Source organism: Doryrhamphus excisus, chromosome 21 (genome assembly GCF_030265055.1).
Source record: "Doryrhamphus excisus isolate RoL2022-K1 chromosome 21, RoL_Dexc_1.0, whole genome shotgun sequence".
Classification (NCBI taxonomy): Eukaryota; Metazoa; Chordata; class Actinopteri; order Syngnathiformes; family Syngnathidae; genus Doryrhamphus; species Doryrhamphus excisus.
Genome location: NC_080486.1, coordinates 9,267,409 through 9,280,674, shown reverse-complemented (window position 1 = coordinate 9,280,674; position 13,266 = coordinate 9,267,409). Strand labels below are relative to the sequence as shown.

General features: G+C 43.1%; 2 protein-coding genes across 6 annotated transcripts in view; one reads left to right on the top strand and one right to left on the bottom strand.

Annotated features, from left to right (window-relative positions):
• Nucleotides 1–1,818: 1,818 nt before the first annotated feature.
• Nucleotides 1,819–6,998, bottom strand: nell3 (NELL (neural EGFL like) family member 3). Of its 2 annotated transcripts, XM_058060608.1 has the most exons (5): nt 6,585–6,998; nt 5,996–6,498; nt 4,992–5,539; nt 4,863–4,929; nt 1,819–4,797 (listed from the first exon to the last, which is right to left on the bottom strand). In XM_058060608.1, the coding sequence occupies exons 2-5, from the start codon at nt 6,486–6,488 to the stop codon at nt 3,281–3,283; spliced, it is 2,625 nt and encodes an 874-aa protein (XP_057916591.1). In that variant the 5' UTR covers nt 6,489–6,498; nt 6,585–6,998; the 3' UTR covers nt 1,819–3,280. The 2 variants fall into 2 exon arrangements, with proteins under 2 accessions (XP_057916591.1, XP_057916589.1); XM_058060606.1 differs by lacking the exon at nt 6,585–6,998 and having other exon boundaries at nt 5,996–6,573.
• apbb1ip (amyloid beta (A4) precursor protein-binding, family B, member 1 interacting protein) overlaps nt 6,343–13,266 on the top strand; it is a 34,109-nt gene continuing 27,185 nt past the window's right edge. For 2 of the 4 annotated variants that reach the window (XM_058060612.1, XM_058060615.1), the window contains exons 1-5: nt 6,343–6,523; nt 6,612–6,807; nt 7,562–7,753; nt 12,590–12,649; nt 12,916–13,003. In XM_058060612.1, the coding sequence (XP_057916595.1) occupies nt 12,590–12,649; nt 12,916–13,003 (148 nt within the window). In that variant the 5' untranslated portion in view covers nt 6,343–6,523; nt 6,612–6,807; nt 7,562–7,753. Of the gene's footprint in view, nt 6,524–6,611; nt 6,808–7,561; nt 7,754–9,796; nt 10,237–12,589; nt 12,650–12,915; nt 13,004–13,266 lie in introns of those variants that run through there. The other 2 variants (XM_058060614.1, XM_058060613.1) reach the window with 2 other exon arrangements.

Below are 13,266 nucleotides of genomic sequence, written 5' to 3'. Positions count from 1 at the left end.
AAGGAATGTGCGAGGGAGCTAGCTAGCTTACGTAAGCTAGTTAGCTACGTGAGCTAGCTAGCTTACGTAACTGAGTAACTGAGTCATATGCTTATGGCGGCGTCTAAAGGTCAAAAAGGTTCGCAGTTAAGCACTGCTTTATGTTATAAGTTTCCCTTTTACATTTATGGTTACACCACTTTCCCCACAAAGTTGTCTTTTCACACTTGATTTACGAGCTCATTGACATATGTGCGCAGTCATGGTGGCTACTTTAGCCTAGCTTATTGACCTAACGGCCATAAGGTCAGGACTCCTGTGTCTTTAAATGGGTCCAGATGTTTGTGTGTTCACTTTGCTGTCCTCCTGAACTCTGTAATGATGCTGCTTGCTCCATTCATTAGTGTTACGTTTCACCCTAGCGCATACTTATCTTTCTTTTGGGTAGCATTTATCAGCTTCACCCCCCTTTCCTAATATAGTTTAATTTGTTAAAAAAAAATTATATATATACAATGACATAATGGGTACCATAGTTAGTGTCAATATAGTGATATGTATAGCACATCATGACTGGTTCAAGACTCTTCATCCTTGTATTTAGCAAACATCAACTGCTTGTATTGTTTCTTGAATTGGCTCATTGTTGTGCATTATTTGATTTCCTTACTCAATCCATTCCATAGTTTGATTCCACATACTGAAATGCTATGGCTTTTTAATGTAGTCCTAGCATATAAGTGTTTCAAATGTACTTCTTCCCTGAGATCATATTTCTCCTCTCTTGTAGAGAAGTATTGGATGACATTTTTAGCTAACTGGTTATTTTTAGCCTTATGCATTATTTTAGCTGTTTGAAGATGAACTACATCAGCAAGTTGAAGTATTTGTGATTTTAGAAATAAGGAGTTAGTATGTTCTCTATAGGCGGCATTATGAATTATCCTTACTGGCCTTTTTTGCAGTACATTTAGCGAGTGTAGATTGCTTTTATAGTTATTACCCCATATTTCCACACAAGATTATTACTGTAATTAGATACTTTTTGTCAAATTTAATGGTAGTACGTTAACATTTATTTGTTTTTTGCCTTATGCTCAATTGTCACTTTTTTATGCTTTATTATTATATATAGTTCTGTGTTTTGACCGACTGTTTGCTCACGTTTGTAGAAGCATTTTAAACTTGTTAGGAGGAAAAATCCACCTGACAGTCTATAAATCCTCTTGCTGTTTCAGTGTGGACGATTTTTTTTTTTTTGCCATCAAAGGGTGGTCCAAATGCGGACGAGAGGCCTCAGTTCTTGCAAGAAACACCCGTTTCTGATTAAGTCGGAACCGAAAAAAAATCACGATGAGTGACGTGCCTTTTTAGTGTGACATTAATGCAAGCATGGTGTTGCCGCCTTCACTTCCTCCTGTCTGCCATTTTGATTGTTTGTGTGAACCTGAGTTTACACAGCAAAAAAAAAAGCTAAGTTGACGTCATGAGGTGACTTGCTGATTTGGAAGCACACACAAAAAAAAGTTAAAACAGCTGTAGAATGAATTTTTTTCCCCTGTCTTTTCTTTTCTTCTCTGTCCCGTCCTTGTCTGACGTCTCACATCTGGTACAGCTGTTTTCAATTGGACGAGTGACAGAAACCTTCAATGTTTCCCTTCTTAACCCATCTTTTTTTGCTGCTCTTAACTCACAGACTCAGTTGATAGACTTTGCATATTTTTTTAAGTTCAAATTGATTCAATATGTCTAAATCCGAATGAGTAATATCTTGTTTTTTCCTTTCGGAAAATAGATAAATAGGGGCGAGGTCTCTGTGAAGACGATGTGTCGCCAATGCATGCCTTTCTTTGTGAAAAATAGAATCTTTTATTTTCTCTTTAAACAGACTGAACAGATACAGTATACAAAAGCGGATACTTGCTTGGTAAATAAATACAATATAAAAGCAGTATAACTGGCATACAAATACAGTACATATGATATTAAGGATATACATTTAAAATACATAAGTAGGAAGGACAAAATGTACATACAAGATACAAATTTGGTCACTGGTCAACCAGCTGAAGTACTAAAAGCAGTACTTTCACAGTAAAGTATGAACAAAAATAGATTTTAGACACTAATTGTGCAAAAAAAGAAGCGGTCTTAACCCTTAGATGCATGAGTAACTGGACCCTACACTCTTCCATAAGTGGGTCAAAAATGACATACTAGAATCAATGCGTTTTTATGCCAATTTTGCCATTTTGGTTAGGAATAATCACTTGATGATATTTAGTATTATATTTAGGAGTTGATAAGAATCAAACGTCCCTATTGGATTCCATAGAAAATGCATGCAAGTCATTTTTGACCCACTTATGGAAGGTTGGGATAGAAACACAAAAACAAAAAAATTCTTAAAATGTGTAAAAGGGAAGTTAAAAATGTGAATGGCATGATATCAAAAGCATGTTTTTTGAGGAATACCTGGAATATGAAATCATAACAATTTTTAATTACAAAGATATTTCAAGAGAACAACCTGACCAGGTCATTTTTGACCCACGTAACACAAAAATATCTTAAAATGTATAAAATTAAGTTAAAAATTTGAATGGCATGATATCAAAAACGTGTTTTTTGAGGAATACCTTGAATATGAAACGATTAAAAAAATTAATTACAAAGATATTTCAAGAAAACAACCTGACCAGGTCATTTTTGACCCACTTATGGAAGGTTGGGGTAGTAACACAAAAACAAAAAATTCTTAAAATGTATAAAAGGTAAGTTAAAAATGTGAATGGCATGATATCAAAAACGTGTTTTTTGAGGAATACCTGGAATATGAAATGATAAAAAAATTTAATTACAAAGATATTTCAAGAAAACAACCCGACCGGGTCATTTTTTTACCCACTTATGGAAGGTTGGGGTAGTAACACAAAAACAAACATTTCTTAAAAGGTAAGTTAAAATTTGAATGGCATGATATCAAAAACACATTTTTTGAGGAATACCTGGAATATGAAATGATAAAAAAAATTTAATTACAAAGATATTCCAAGAGAACAACCTGACCGGGTCATTTTAGACCCACTTATGGAAGGTTGGGGTAGTAACACAAAAACAAAAATTTCTTAAAATGTATGAAAGGCAAGTTAAAAATGTGAATGGCATGATATCAAAAACGTGTTTTTTGAGGAATACCTGGAATATGAAATCATAAAATCTTTTAATTCCGAAGATATTTCAAGAAAACAACCTGACCGGGTCATTTTTGACCCACTTATGCATCTAAGGGTTAAAGGAATTACGCAGCGATCCAAAGGATGGAAATGTTGGTTCCGCCCTCATGTGTAATCTGGTTGATACGTCCACGGATGCAGTCCAGAGTGACATAGACGGCGGTGCCGTTCTCCACCTGGAACGAGGCCCTCAAGCCCACGCTGGCCCACTCGCTCCCCTCTGGCATGTGTCCTGAAATCTGCTGAGCCACGGGACCACCTGACCTTCCGCTTCGTTGCAAAGTCACTTTAACGATGTTGCATGAGTGGATGAGCCGCAGGTTGAGTGCGACATTCGCCGTTCCCCGCTCCAGGAACACAAAGCTCTTCTTTGGCTCGCCAGATCTGGCCAAGCGAACCTGCGGCGAATCAGGAGAAACCTGCTGGAAAGTGAGCGGCTTGTTCCGAACCGCTCCGAGAGGCTGTCCCGCTTTGGCGACGGTGGCGGTGAGAGTACACGAGACCGCCGAGGGTATCCAGATGAGGCTGAGCATGCTGATGCCGGTGCTGTCGCCAAAGTAGCGGATGCTGCACTGCGACGGCGACGTGATCTCGAAGCTGAGCGTGTCGCCGCCGGTCACCGCAACGGCGCCGGAGAGTGTGATGGACGTGTCCCTGTAGTTGACGCCCGTCTTGAAGGCCTGCACGATTTCCTGGCCCGTGCCGTTGTGGCTGATGTACGCGATGAGGAAAAAGCCATCTCGAATGCAGGTGTGTCCCATGGAGTAGAGCGCCTGCTGGAGGACAAACTTGACCACGCCCCTTTCCGTGAAACGCACGCCTCTGCTATCGTGGGTCAGCCCGACCATGTAGGGGTCGGAGACGGTTGTTATACGGAATGTTGGGCGGTAGCTAGCCTGGTAGTGCGCTAGTAGGGACATATCTGCGCTCATGGCGACGGCGCCGGTGTCATGTGACAACCAGAGTAGGCTAAAAGTAGGCGTCGCCACGTCGTAGATGTGGAGGTCCTTACTCTGGTTGCAGTGTTGATTCGGACTCCTCAGGAGGACACTCATTGTGTCATTAGGCTCCACCTCCAGCCCGGCGCTCACGCTAACTCCCTGGAAGTACTTCCCTTCCGGCTGCTCGATGCGTACGCCACTCAAGTCCTGACCCTCCTCTTCCTGGCTGGAATTGAACCTCAAACCTACCTGAAGGAAGTTCCTGCAGCTGTGCTTTACGGCTAAGTTGTGATCCAGCCACAGCAGGCCGTGCTGCAGGAACGTCACCTGTCCGCCATCGCTGGACAGAAGATAACTGCTCTCCTTGCTTCGCACACTCAGTTGAAGCCCAGCAAAGACCTCGGCTTTGGACTTCCTGTTTGATAGAATCGCCACGTTGGCGCTCCAGGACTGGGAGAGACGGCCCTCTGAGGGCGAGGCACAAACAGAGTCGGCCACAGCCGTGCATGGAACGACGACCGCATGTCCGTCGCAATCTGAGCAGGCTTGGCACTCCTGAAGCTCCTGGTTGTAGAAGTAGTCATGACCACAGAAACCCTTCTCCGCTTCTCTTGCCGTCACTCCCAAACAACGGAAGCCTCCTGCAGGAGAAAACATCACGTCATCTTCTGAAAAAACTACACTTCCTGGTAATTCTAACACAAACCTGGTGTGTTGAGACACTTCACTCGCTCGCCGCAGATGTTTGGTAACTCCAGACATTCATCTCGGTCCTGTACAGTAGAGAGACGCTTTCAGGACTGCTTGTAGACTCGAGTCAGGTTTTCCAACCTACCTGGCACATGGTGTCCGAAGCAGAAGAGCACGATGAAATAAGAAAGAATCCAGGAGGACACATGGTGCACTTCTCACACTGCGGAGGATCTCGCTGAAAATCACAAAAGTGGTCCGTCCCGCAGGCTGAGGGACAGCCGTTCAGCAATTGAGGGATATGTGCCTCGCCGACGATGTCCATCACCTTGGCGTCCGCTTTGTGCACGGCGTTCTGCAGGTGGCTACGTGCCTGGCTCTGGAGGCCCGCCAGGTGGCTCTCAAAGTAGCTCTGCAGCTCCCCCTGCAGGCCCCGGAAGGACACCTGCTTGACGGTGTCCAGCAGGAGGCCATACTGCGCCTTGACCGCGTCCATCTGCTCATACATGCGCCCCTGCTGCTCCAGGATGTGGCGTTGCTGGGAGAGGAGCGCTTCCTGCTGGTCGGCGAGCTTCTGCTGCAGGTCGCGGATGATAACCTGCTGGGCTCGCAAGGCCTCCACCAGCTTTTCTTGACCTTTGGCCAGCTGGAGGTGGAGGATGAGGGCGTCCTCTGAGGGGACCTCATTTTCACCTCATTGGCAAATACAAAAGTATTGGGACACATTTTAACTACAGGAAGTAGAAATTTATGGAAAATGTTGCAGTAATATTCATATATAATAATAACATGCATGAATGTTATCTGGGGCGGCATGGTGGTCGAGTGGTTAGCGAGCAGACTTCACAGCTAGGAGACCAGGGTTCAATTCCACCCTTGGTCATTTCTGTGTGGAGTTTGCATGCGTGGGTTTTCTCCGGGTACTCCGGTTTCCTCCCACATTCCAAAAACATGCTAGGTTAATTGGCGACTCCAAATTAGGTCCATAGGTATGAATGTGAGTGTGAATGGTTGTTTGTCTATATGTGCCCTGTGATTGGCTGGCGACCAATCCAGGGTATACCCCGCCTCTCGCCTGAAGACAGCTGGGATAGGCTCCAGCACCCCCCCGCGACCCTCGTGAAAATGAATGAATGTTATATGGTTAACCTGGTTTGACGTCACAGGTGAGCTGGACCCCCAAAGACGCGCCACCAACTTCCGGCGTCGGATATCCAAACTCAGGGAAGTCTCCCAGAAACTGCGCGGCTCTGTCGGCCAGATGCACCGGAAGGAACTGCTCAGCTCCGGACGGCGAGATCTCCTCAGAAGCAGCCCCTTCCACGCAGCTCTCTCCCACGCACGCCCTCGCTCGGACCTTGGGTCTGATCCTGAGTGGAAGCCTGCACTCCAAGCCTTTGCAATCCCGCGTGTGGTTGTTGGATTCCGGGGGTCTCACGCAGTCTTCGTCGGTGCACGCTACAGGACGGACCGCCGCGGCAGTGGCGTGATGAGAGTGCCTCACCGATCTGGACGTCCTGCTCCCGGGACAGTGATCATCCGTGCAGGGTCTCGGGTCTCCGGTCTGGGAGCAGGTCTTCCCCCTGCAGATGTCAGCGTGCACTGACGCGAGCAAGAGAAACAACACCGCCGATGACAACATCTTGCATCACCTTTGCAACACAACGACAGAAAAAAGTAAGTTTAAAAAAAAAAAAGTTAAAACATCCACGTCGCAACATGCATGGCTAAAGTTGACCTGCACAATTTGCTTTCCTCGGTGAAGAAATGCAGGGAATCTCGCATCACGCCCGATTGCGTGCACGCCAGACCCACACTGAGCAAGCTGGCTCCCACTCCACCACCATGTCAGGATGTGATGATGGCATTCCAGGAACTTCATTAGCATCAGGTTTCCACAGCCACGCGTTAACCCTTCGTCTGCTTTGCACTAGCAGCCCCTCTTTCTACTCCACAGTTAGGTAAGGCTCGCTAGCTAATGCTAAGTCAAATATGGACTAAACGCTGTATTTTGGGTTAGCTTGCTAAAATAACCCGATAAGCATACGAACTAGACTCGGTTGGCTAACTACCTTGTGGCGCTAACTAGCCTGCTATCTAGCTATATGTAATTAAATGGCTAATTCAATCATACATAAGCTTAATTACTTAATGAACTTGCAAAAATAGATGGTTCAATGCTGTTTTGTGGGGAAAAATCAAGATTGTTACAGTAGGCTAATTCTACGAGCTATATATATATGACGTGCTAATGGACGTGCTAATTAGCTTGATAAACTACTGTTTTGTTTGCGTATTTCCGGTTGGTAGCTATAATAGCGCTATAGGCTAATTAGCTCCTGATAACCATCCTGATTATATCAATAATCATTGATAGAGTGCCTAATTAGCTTCATAAGCTATTAAATATAGATGAATGCATGCTGTATGTATGGGGTATTTCTGGTAAATAGCTTGCTAAGTCAAATAGTTTAACAATTGATTTGATAATTAGCTTGATAAAATAAATAGCCCTAGCTAGCCTTACATAATACAATGGATTAAAAGTCCAAGTATGGGGGAAATTGGCGTTCAAAATAAGACCACTGTTTAATTTATTATGTTGAGTGACAGTTTGTTGTCTTTCCATTTTGCCCGTTGTTTACTTTCCTGTGACCTTGTGCCCCTTTTAAATTGCACATTTTAAACTTCCTTTTCTCTCCTTTTTGTGTTTAGCAAAGTCTACATGTTGAGACAGCTGTCGGTCCTCAACCCTGGAGACGGCGGTGTTGCGCTGGTCTTGTCAACACGAGCGAGTCCTCTTGTGTGGACACGGCCAACAACTCGTCCAACTATGGCACAAGGCTGGAATGCAAAGCTTGCACCCGCTCTACTTTGTCTGCTTTTGTGGAACCATGCTTGGAGGACGTAAGAAATTACTCCGTGCATTTAAAAAAAAAATGAAATTTACTCTTGCTTGGTACATGTTGCACCCCTACACAAGATTGTGAAGTTTTCGCATAAGAAAAAGTCATAAAATGCAGAAATCTTTCTGTATGGTATTCACCGACTTGACTTTAGTCACCTTACGTTTCCCATCACGGCAGCGACACTTTGACAGACGCCGTATTGTCTTGCGCGCTCCCTGCTGTTTTTGTCATTATCGCTTTTGCGTTTTCTTTGAAAGCAGCAAAGCCCCCGTAAAAAGACAAAAAAAGGCTATATCCAGGTGTTCTTACATGACTAATGGTCCTAAAGTATGCAACCTCACAGCCATGATCACCATGTGGGCTTCTGCAGGCTGCTAGACTGCTTTGAAAACCATCCTAACCTTATAACTCTACAATGAGGACGAAGGAGCTCGCACTGTGCAGACCACCCTCTTTGCTGTCTATATATCTCAGGGTACAGTGGAGAAATGTTCTACGAGGTGTTGGCGGTAAGCTAATGGAGGAAATGATGGTGGTCGGAACGCACGCCTGCACCTTTGCTGTCTGCTTTATTTATCACAAAAGACCTGAAAGGCCTTTTGGAGACTCTCGGGGTGATGTTTAACGCCAGCATTTCACCATATTGAGACACAGGGTGGTCTGGCTTGAAGTGGGGGCAGGGCCCCAAACCAGTAACATGATGACTTGAGGTTGCAGGTTATACTCCCATTTCCCATGTTATATGTGTGTATTAGTCAATGGACAGTCCATCCATATCAGAATTGGTGATACGGCTCTTGTATTGTAGCGTACAGATGTAGCTATTAAGTTCAGAGGGCAAAGTGATTTATTTGGCGCTCTCAGGACAAAAAAAAGGCTTCGCTACACACCAACTATGTGTGAGTTTGCTACAGATGCGATCATTGTGTGAGCAGTCAGTGAATAGGCTAACCTAGCGTGATGTTGTAGTTAGAGCACAGGAAACCTGTTTGTTTGTTTAACCTTATTAGACCCCGGTAGACATGAAAAAATAACCTAGTCACTTTTAAACTCCTGATATTCTTTTCTTTATTCCAAAGATGGCTGCCGCTAGCATAGCAAGCTGCTGAGCTAATTACTTAGCCTCTCCAATTCAATAATTCTGAACTTAGTGTTTTAAACAGAGAGGGGAAGTAGGACAAAAAAGCCAAAACTTACCACTTCCACACAAAATGAGAGGAGAACCTTTTTTCCCCTGATCTCAGCCATGGCATGTGGGCTCGGCTCTGCTAGCTCGATAGTCAGTCTCCAAGCAGTGTGAAAAGTAATGTAGTCTAACGTCATGACGTTAGACTACATTACTAGGCATCAGTAATACTATGAAACAGTATTACTGATTCCTAGTGGCCAGAATACTACACAATGTAAAACTTGTATTTCAATACTTTTGACTAATAGACAACCATGAAACAGTGACCATTTTTTGAAAAATGATACAGTGAGGACGTGATATTTGTACCGCGATATAGCGAGGGACGACTGTACATTCATTTATTTGGAATGGACCAACATAGATAGGACCCCCCTCTCATAAACACATTATAATGGGACTACCTGTAGCTTGTCGTTCTAACTCTGTGTAGTAGATGCCATCATAACTTTTTACTTTTTTACGAGATATGATCTAAATGCACATCTTTGGGACACAGCTACTTTGTCCTAACAAAAAAAAAAAACGCCAACAGTGAATTGCATTTCCATAACTGACCTGTATATTAACCGAGCTACAGCGCTATTGTTTTTGTAGCAGCTAACGCAACGGTGTTGTTTGAAGCACTAGCAGGGCTCCGTCTTCCTTGTGGTATAACAAAAATAAGTGACATATTTCATATTTGTTTAGTTTTTCATGATTTTAATGACTTTTTGTCTCCCACAATGCCTTTTAAAAATTCCATGCACATGCTTCTTGGCCAGTTACACAAATTATTTACAGTTACAAAACAAAACATAGTACTAAAGAGTAGAGTGTAGTACAATGAGATGGTGTGGGCATCCAGTCTTGGCACGCCCTTTGTGTGTGTGTGCTGTAAATCAATGTTCCACAGAGTTGAATGATTAACAGCAACACTGCCATTGCTCATGTCAACTCACGTCACCTCACAGGTGAAATTTGAACGTGGTTGGACTCTGTAGGGGGTGTGTGTGTGTATGTGTTGGTAGGGTGGTAGGCCCAGACAAGACACATTGTGAAAGTCGTGATCAGGAATGCGAGCAGCAGGTCTGGACCTGAACTTCCGCATTAAGCAGGAAGAGGTTGTCAAAAGAAAGAAGCAGATGCGGCGTTCGACAACACACCCTAAAAGCTCTATAACGGCTCAACTTTCTACTGGATATCTTTCTTTTTCACTGGAACTCATGTCCGGGACGCTTTTTTCTTGACAACTGGTGGATACATACACATCCATTGTATTATATTTACTGAATATACACACTTTGGAAAAGGTGAGTGTTGACGCTCATACCAATGAGAAAGTTTTACTAGGTTGGTGTACAGTGATAAGGCATTAGTGTGTGTGTGTGTGTGTGTGTGTATACTATGCTCTCATTCCAAGCTGCTTTATAACTCAAACGGACCTCTCTCTCTTGTAGATTTTGTTCAGGAGGTCAAATCACATGTACATTACATTTTGTAACGTACAAAATATAGCTTACGATGAAATGAGCCTTGTACGCTAATAATACAGCGCAGTCATTTAATTTTCCAATATGCAAAGGGCCAATCAAGATTCAGTTGACAGCCAAAAATGGCCCTCAGGCAGCATTTTGGACACCCCTGATGTACAAGTAAAGCTCTGTAGTGGAGTGCCAGTTGGCTTCAGAATGTTTTTTTGATGTAGGGAGGAGCTGCCTGCTTTCTATTTTCATGCCTAAAGAGTTCACATTTGCGGATTCCATAAATATAAATCTGTTATCATGAACTTGGCCTTATGAAAAGCTGCAATCTTCTGTAAAACTCTGTGTTTGTGTTCTACATGTTACTTTTAAATAGGGTTGGCCTGGGTTTTAAACCAGAACTCCATACAAGTAGACCATTCCAGACTCTGCACCATGCAGAATCCATGTGATCACAATAATAATAGCATGTGCTAGCTAGCTAGCTAGGAGTAGGTGTGTTTTTTTGTTAAATTCTGAATGTTTGTCACTTGTCATGCACAAAGGTGGTTGTGGCACAGAACCGGGGAAGTTTAATACGACAAATCTCATCGCAAATTTGAAGATCACAGCTTCCCGAAATAGCCATCGCTGTTTGACACATCTGCCATGTGAGAAACATTCATAGGACAGCGAAATGTCAGCGACCGTAGCAGGAAAGAGTCAGTAGTGTTGGGTTTAAACACATCACTGAGCACGTCGAGCCTCACTACATTATGTGTAAACGATATCATATTGATCGGTATTGGCTGCAATATTGGAATCAGACTTTTAAAGATACAGGTAAAAAAAATGAACCTTAGTCATTTTAGCTTCCCTCTTCTGTTTTGTAAGGTCAAATTCTCCCACCATGACTGGGAGTCAGCTTTAACACATTTTACCCTCCTTTTTTTGCAAAAGGTGACACAAATGTGGCCGCGTGGTCGGCGGGTGTTAAGTGTTAAGCACCACCCCACGTGATGATAAAAGTTTTTATGCAGGCTGCTGCCGATGTCGTCATTTCCTTTTCCAGTGACAACATTGCAAAATCAATAGAAAAAAAATTACCACTTCCTCTCCAGAGGCGAAGAAGCATTGGTGTGAAAACGGCGGCGTGGAGGGGCCTGACAGCAACACAAAATACACACTATGCCATGTATATATGAGGAACATGTACACAATGTAGAGAAGCTAGTACACAATGTAGTACACTCAGTGGAAGACTGTGATTTTTCACTGACCTTCTATTGCTATAAAACGAACACTTTTTGTGGGGAAAACTGCATTGTTAGCATAACACATCCATCTTATTTATGAAGTTTGAAGTATGCCTTTTTGGTTTGGATTGCTTAGTGAAAAATCCTTTATGTCTTATGGGGAAAATTACTTCAGTATTTCCCAAAGGGAATTGTAGCTGGGAGGGAATGTGTCTAATTTTGCATATGGTGTAGTTTTTATGGATTCCATGGGAGATTAAAAGCGAGTTAGATGCCATGCAAGTATGCTAGGCTGCCTAATAGGGGCCCTCAGCAGCTTGTTAAGAACAATTTCATACTCTAAATAGGCCACCCTAGTCCTTCCTGCTACCTTTTCTTCTTCTCTGACAAACCAGTTTGTATGATTAAGCAGTTAATAATAGCGGTTATAATGTTATAACCACCAGATAGTCCCATTATAATGTGTTCATGAGGTAGCGCCAAAACTATTTTATGGAAATAAAGACCCCATTCCGAGGTCAAACAGTCACCTTTTAATAACTTTATTAACTTGTTCAACGTACAAAAGAAGTAATCGGAACAATTTATGGAATCAAAGAGTACTTGGATAAAATGTGATGCTTCTTTTGTTTTGCATCTTTGGAAGTGGGTCCGGGTAGTGGAGACCTGCAAGCCGGCCCTCAAACATTCTGCTGTATTCTACGTGCTCTCTTTAGTTCAGCAAGACAAAACAAGCCTGCACGGGGAAGACGAGTAGGAAAAACATGCCTGCGGGTTATAAAGGGAATTGTTAGTAGGGTCACGTGTGTGTTGAATTTGTCTGGTTCATGATCATGGATTTGGTCTCCTCATTCCACACATTCCTCCATACACTGTCTATGATATATACTATATGATATATACATATACGCTACAGTTTTACATATTTTTCTTGTGTCTTTAAACAGATGGACGACATTGACGCTATGTTCAGCGACCTGCTGGGGGAGATGGACCTCCTGACCCAGGTATATTGAGATGTTACACTAATACATTAGCATACAACACAACATTCTGCAGCATATATGAAAATGGTAGCTCCCGATAAGATCCCCCACATAGGAACCCTGCCAAGCGCGCTACCTGAAAACACATGGAAGAATAGTCTGGCAGCACTTTGGAGCTCAGTCTGCATTTCAGGGCACTTGCAATGTGTTGCTGATTAGCACACACACACACACACACACACACACACTTTTTGTAAACAAACTGACTGCTTCTCCTCTCCTTGCAGAGTCTTGAACAAGAAGTAGGAACGCCTGCCCCCATCCCCAACGCTAACCAGGAGGTCAACCTCTCCATCGGTTTCACAGACCTTAATGGTGACGCCATATTTGTTGTTGTTAGTCAAAGTACACATTTACATATACTAATTAGAGGACAATAAACATTAATGTCAGTATTAGAGTAGTCCGTGTGCAGCTTCTATTGCTGTGTAAATATATGACTGCATATCACATGAAACTTATGGTAATGGTTTTATTTCATTTGAACATGCATCAGATTACAATTGAATGCATCACATAATCAGTTCACAGTTCCACATGTCCAAAAGGAGTAGGAAGAAGCAAAGCTTATTAAATCC